Source organism: Carassius gibelio, chromosome A11 (assembly GCF_023724105.1).
Source record: "Carassius gibelio isolate Cgi1373 ecotype wild population from Czech Republic chromosome A11, carGib1.2-hapl.c, whole genome shotgun sequence".
Lineage (NCBI taxonomy): Eukaryota > Metazoa > Chordata > Actinopteri > Cypriniformes > Cyprinidae > Carassius > Carassius gibelio.
In genome coordinates this window covers 8505463-8512490 of record NC_068381.1, presented here as the reverse complement: position 1 = coordinate 8512490, position 7028 = coordinate 8505463, and the positions used below count along the sequence as shown (strand labels likewise).

The 7028-nt window shown below is 36.4% G+C and overlaps 1 protein-coding gene across 1 annotated transcript; it reads left to right on the top strand.

The window, feature by feature from the left end:
• The first annotated feature begins 1601 nt into the window (after nt 1-1601).
• LOC128022804 (gastrin-releasing peptide receptor-like) lies at nt 1602-6186 on the top strand. The gene is made up of 3 exons (XM_052610592.1): nt 1602-2078; nt 4234-4585; nt 5750-6186. The coding sequence occupies exons 1-3, from the start codon at nt 1678-1680 to the stop codon at nt 6131-6133; spliced, it is 1137 nt and encodes a 378-aa protein (XP_052466552.1). The 5' UTR covers nt 1602-1677; the 3' UTR covers nt 6134-6186.
• Nucleotides 6187-7028: the final 842 nt, after the last annotated feature.

Below are 7028 nucleotides of genomic sequence, written 5' to 3'. Positions count from 1 at the left end.
ACTTGAAACTTTACGAGTGAACTTCAACTTACAAAGGGCAATCTCCATTTATCATCACCGCATCAGCCAACATCTTTCAAAACTAAAGTAAGCCAAAAAGTGTATTAGTGAACACAGTAGAACATTTTTTTTTTTGATTGAAGTGCTTGTGGAGTGGGTTTTGCAGTGTAATATTATCAGAGGAGAAGGGCAGATGTAGTGACCTATGGAAACAGCATATGACTTTTTGATTGAAAAGCATGTTTCAGAGTGAAACAGAGGGAGACCATTTCATCGGCAAATGAAAGGGAAGGTGTGGGAGATTTGGGAAGTGGGGAGCCTGGTGAATGGATTTTTTTCCCTTTGTGTATTATCCCCTTTCTTCTTGTAATACAGGATCATCTCACCAACACAGTGGGGGCTCAGTCTTTGCCCTATTCATTTACACCTGGTGAAGATAAGCCAGGGCATTTCTGTTGTCACTAGACACACTTCATCCATTTTCCCAACTGCAGGATCCACGCAAGCACTATATAATGTTGATGAAAGTTGTGCTTAAAGCTTTGACTATGGGATTAGTTTATGGAAAGGAGCTGTAGAGGGTGTTCTCCACTACAGCCAGATCTTTCATCATGCACACAGTACTTGAAGCCTCCGTGAACAGCTATGCTTGTGTTGATAGCTAGTGTCTCTTGTGTAATATGGAGTGGTTGTTTAATAGATGCACACCAGCATTTATGATATTGATTCACTGTATAATTGTAATGGAATAATATTGAAACAGATATGTTGCATCCCTGATGTCAGTTTCGGTTCAGCTTATTAACACCCTGCAAATCTGAAAGATACATTTTATCATCTTTGTGCAGTGCTCTTTGTGTTTTGGATTTTCATCTAATGAACTGAAACCTTGGCATGTTGTGCTCTGCGTTAAGTGTCAGCTTTTCTTTTTTTTGTCATAAAACATGTTTTGGGATCACACTCCATTCATTTGCACATAACTCAAAGTCTGTTTCTATGGAGACTGCATATCCTTGGTAATTCTGCGGTAGTATGTGTTCTGTACTTTCAGGTTTGTCATTGAGGATTACATTTGGTTTCTGAAAGTATTTTCAAGACGATGCATTACTGTGTTCTCATCATATTTAAAAGTTATCTATTGCAGTGTTTCCTTATTCCTTAAGGGACACTAAGCACACATTTTTGAATGTCACTTTATGTTGTTGCGGTCATGGCCTAATGGTTGGCGAGTCTCAGTTATGGCAGGGATTGTGAATGCACAGTGCTCTCATCCACCCTTAATACCCTGACTGAGGTGAGCAAGGCACTGAACCCCCAACGGCTCTCAGGGCACCACAGCAAAAATAAAAAAAAGCTCACTAAGTTTAGGGGCAGCTTTAATGGCTGACTATGTAGTTTTCTAAAGAGTGCACAATTAGTTATTTCATACATGCATTTCAGCTAACTTCAACAGAGTTGTTAAACGCTAAATGCATCTTTTAAGGAACATTTTTTTTATGTTGACCGTCTTCACTTGAGAGCGCAGGCGCATCGTTGTGGCATATAGCAGCCAAACCTCACATGGGCTCTCCATTTGCGCATAGGATGCGCTGGAGAGGAATATCACCAGAACAAACCGCCATTAATGGCAGAATTCGTCTATAGTGGATTTAAAATGCACACGAGCTGATTTGTAACATGTCTGACGCTACATTTACTCCGACTCCCGATGTAAAGTTTCTGGGCGACTCTCCGGAGCGCGATAACACCAGCGCCGCTCCGGAGCATCCGCACTTCCATTCAGGCATCATTATCGCCACAATTTACGCGCTCCTCATAACTGCTGGTCTAATAGGTAATGTGACGCTGATTAGGACGTTTTGCAACGTGAAATCCATGCGCAATGTCCCTAATCTGTTCATGTCGAGTCTCGCTCTCGGAGACGTGCTTCTGCTGGTCACCTGCGCGCCCGTGGATGCCAGCAAGTTTCTAGCGGATGAGTGGCTGTTCGGGCGGATGGGTTGTAAACTCATCCCGTTCATCCAGCTGACGTCGGTCGGAGTGTCGGTGTTCACGCTCACAGCGCTGGCAGCTGACAGGTAAGTCAAATATTCTTTATTAGCCTCAATGTGGTTCAGAGAGTTTGGTAACACTTTACAATACGATTTCTATATACATTTGAATGTACTTGATTACTATATTAAAGTGATAATGAAGTATCTCACCAACACAACAGTTTACACTAACAATAATGAACTGTCACCAAAATTATAGATTTTATTTTATTTTTTTATTCTGCTTATCATGATTAGGGTACAAATGGGTAATCAGATAAAGCTGGACCGTAATTTTCATGATTGATTGCCTTTTAACTACCAGGAAGTAATTCAAATGTGAACGTGATTAATAATAACAACCTCTTTATCACTTAATCATATTCATAATAATGTGTGAGATTACACTTAAGAATAGGAATTTTCTTTTTTAAACACAAGACTCTATGAAAGTAAACAAAACCCAAAAAGCTACAAAAAGTTTGTGGTTGTTTTAAATGCATATTGAATTGTCAGTTGCATAAAATGTATGTATTGTATCAAAGCTGTATATAATTATTTGTGCGTCTTTCATTATCACATAATTTTTTTAGATAATTTTTATGTTTATGAGGTTTTCTGTTCTGTTCTATTATATTCTATTTTGAATAAATAATGTACATAGACTCTATATTAGGATCATATTTTGTATTCTCCGGGAGAAGTGTGTGACTTGGTGTGTGATAGTAGCAGATGAATGGAAATCAAAAATGACATGCCTAATGATGGTGGAAAAAATGAACTGCTTCCTCTGTCTGTTAGTGTTGATGCTAGAGCACTCAAGAGTAACCAGTTCACCTCCAGAGCAATGGTTCAACTGAGGGTCGATTTGCTCTTGGATTAAATGAGAAACAGTTGACTAAAAGCCAATAATAATGAAGAATAATTATTGTTCGTTAAGACTTTGCAAAGTTGTTAAGAACAGAAAATACGCTTTCTCAGAATTTCACGAGTAGTCAGAAATTATTAGCACTATTCCTTGTAAAGCTGCTTTATTGGGAAATGCACTGTACAATTGCAAATTTCTCTTACATGTTTGTCTCCATCTGTAATAAAGAAAATGAAGAAAAAAACTACCTAGATAGTAAAAAAAAAAAAAAAAAAAAAAAAAAAAAAAGACCGATAGAGATCGATGTGGTGGGAGTCTTTTAGCACTGGAGGCTTGATTTCTTATGAACAGATGGTAGATGGCAATCATAGGTGGGAGGATATTTTCCTGTGGTCTGCATTCAGGGTTTTAAATCAGTCATTGAATAGGTAGGCTACTGTCTGATAGCTTTTATTTCTTGGGTTTTCTGGAATAGTCAGTTCTGATTGGGCAATCCACCAACTGGTGATCTGCTATTTCCTGACAGACTTTTTCAGTGGACTTGGTTCTAGAAACCTTTCTTTTTTTTCCCATTCATTTTTACAATATAAAAAAGCATTATAAGCCACTAACCAAACCAAATTAGTTACAAGATAAATCATAACACTACAAACTTTAATTTGAAGTAAAAAGTATTTGAAAATTAGACAAAACGAACAAAGTACAACAATAATAATGGAAAAACTTCAATCCCATGAAGCACTTACAATGACAATTAAATATGAAATAAAGCTAAATTAACAACTATTAAAGATTTTGATTATGTAGTATATGGAAACAATTTTACATTTATTGCAAAATATACTTATACATTCAAATAATGCTGGGTATTAATTAGCACTCACTTAATTATGTCATTTGCAGTGCTTCAATGGAGTGGGTGGGTGTTAAAAAGTTTTTTTTTTTAGTTTTTTGGCACGCTTTGCTTGTTTCAGTTCTCTGATTGGTGGAACATTTGCAGAATCATGGGTAATGTAGTTTTTCACGAAGAATGAATACATTATAATGTTAAATGATGCCTTTAACAAAAGCATATATAGACCATCGATTCACAGTAGGTGTGTCTTTAACGGTTTATAAGCTACCTTTGACAAAAAAAAAAAAAATAATAATAATTTTAAAAATTAAATAAAATTCCATGGAGAAAATGAATAGGATTTTTACTTATGGAACCCGGCTTTTGTATTTCAGTTTCTAATATTGTTCATGCTATATATTAGACAGCTCTGAAGCTTTCGTGAATCACACTTTCTTTTTTCATACAAATGCAGCTTGTCATTTTCTGTCTCTTAGATACAAGGCAATTGTCAAGCCAATGGATATCCAGACATCTAAAGCCTCGCTTAAGGTCTGCCTGAGGGCTGTGTCAATCTGGCTTCTCTCCATGATCCTGGCCATTCCTGAGGTGGTGTTCTCTGATCTCCACACCTTCCACATCCCTGAAACCAATGAGACTTTTAAAACATGTGCCCCGTATCCTAATGCCGGAGACCTGCACCCCAAAATCCATTCCATGGCCTCCTTCCTCATTCTGTACATCATTCCTCTCTTCATTATTGCTGTGTACTACATTTTCATTGCCAGGAGTCTGATTCAGAGTGCGATCAACATGCCTGTGGAAGGAAATGCACACATTCGGAGGCAGGTGAGTTTAAAGGTCTAGTAGTGCTTCAGCTGTCGAAGTACGATTATTGTTTTAATTGTCCTTCAGCCCATCATTATGTTAGTTCCTTTTAAAAATGTAATGTAGCTAAAGTAATTGTATCACTTTTTATATTTCATACATTCTTGTTTACCTTCATTTGGTATACGCAATTATTCATGAAAACACAAAACATGCATAACAGGCCCAGATATCATTTTTAATATTATAATTTCAATACATGTTTATGACTGTAATTACAAAAAAAAAAAAATCTGTGTGTGTGTGTGTGTTTATTTATGGTTATTTTGAATGTAGGTTTTTTAGGTTAATCTAGAAATTAAATAATACAATATTCAAGCTTTTTCTGGTTTAGAGAATTTTTTTTTTTACATTATATTAAGAATTTTGAGCCCTTAAAATTTCTTTTGCTGAGTTTGAACATGCCAGAGTCCATGCAGAGAAAGCCTGTTTTAAATTTTGCAGTTAACCTGTAATTGTTTTCGAACGGCGATTCAGTATCTGTTTTAAAAACATCTGCTCTGCTCTGCTCTGCTTTTCTTTTGTTATATGAATAATACAGTCTGGATTTGAAAGGTACTGTGTATGTTAGGAACCATATGTACTAAACGTATACCAAAGTGCTGCTTTTGTTATTCTTCATCTATGATGCATACAAGTGCCTGTATCGTACATTTCTTTCTAACGTATCAGTCTGCATGGACGATGAAGATAAATGTTGGAGATCTAATAAGAAAAGGTCTTTGATAATGAAACAAAAATGTGTATGACATTCTTTTTTTTTCTTTTTAATGCATTTAAATTTAAAATTTTTCCCCAAACAGGTTCTTGACAACTCCCTCTGTCTGCTATTGGTCGAACAAACAATTAGTCCCACCCATATCATGCCATTGGTTGAGCCTTCAAAGTTGAAAGAGCCAGAATAGGATATTTTAAAATCATTATATACATTTCTATATATCCTATTCTGGCTTTTTAATAAAGAAAAGTTGAAATTCAGTTTAATAATGGAGTTTAATAAAGAAAAGTAAAAAAATCACAGATTGTCCTATTTCAAATCATCTAATAATAGTATAAAGATTGTACTTATATATATTTATACAATTTCTTTACGTGATATTTATGTTTCTGTTCTCTGAACCATAGATTGAGTCACGTATACGGCTTGCCAAGACAGTGCTGGTGTTTGTGGGCCTTTTTGCCATCTGCTGGCTCCCCAACCATGTGATTTACCTCTACCGGTCCTACCACTACACAGAAGTGGACACCTCAATGGCCCATTTCATCTGCAGTGTGTGTGCGCGTATCCTTGCCTTCACCAACTCTTGCGTAAATCCTTTTGCTCTCTACCTGCTCAGTAAATCCTTTAGAAAGCAGTTCAACAATCAGCTTTGCTGTTGCTGCCCCTCCATCTTGCTGCATTCACAAAGCACTAGGCGTAACAACACACGGCTGAGTTCAATCAAAAGTACCCAGAACCACTCTGTTGCTAGCTTCAGCCTTGTCAATGGCAATGCTGTCTGCCATTAGAGCTTCTTACGTTAGGAATTGTTCCCCCAAAAATGAAAGCTTTCATAGATCTGTTTTTGCACTCCACAGAAAAAAAAAAAAAAAAAAAAAATATATATATATATATATAGCTTGGGTTTTGTAAGAAAAAGTGACGATCACGTTGAGGATCTTGATGAAGATGTTTATTGTAGCATAGCAGTGAAAAAGTACATGTAGTACCTTGGGTCCAATGGAGTCAGAATGAACCCAGAACATCCTAAGTTCAAACCTTTTATACATTTACAGTTTAAACGAAGTTTGTCCTGTGGTAACAGCTGTAGTCTCTATGTTAATTAAGTTCTGACACCCCTTTGTCTGAGGTGGTTCTCAGTGTCCCACACCATTCCCATTCTACAGTTGGTCACCATTTGCTCAGGATGTTGTCATCCCAAATGGTTTACAAACAACATAACTGTTGACTTTCTTCTTCTCTATAATAATTAAGCCATTTTGGGAAATGAGCATGATCAAACATATTATGGAGTGGAAGTTGGGTCGAGGCAGACTATCATCTCTTACAGTTTGTATATAACAACAGTTTGAATTTTTGGCTGAACTATTCCTTTCAAATGAATGAAATAACATGTTTAGTTGCAGAGACCACAAGAAACTGGGAAGGTTTTGTGCCTGTTGGTTACTGTTGAATTGGATTTTGCAATTGGTGTTTCTCTCTAAAACCAGTCAAACCACAGATGAAAATACATGTGAAATTAAGGACAATGAAAAAATTTAGGGACTTAGACACTTTTCAATAATTCTAACTCACTTTCAGTCAGTGTTGTTCATTTGCTAATTAATTGTTAGTTAATGGCGTTTGAAAGATATTTGTTGTTGTCGCAAAAACAAAGCTAATAGTTCAGAGACATTGGTGGAA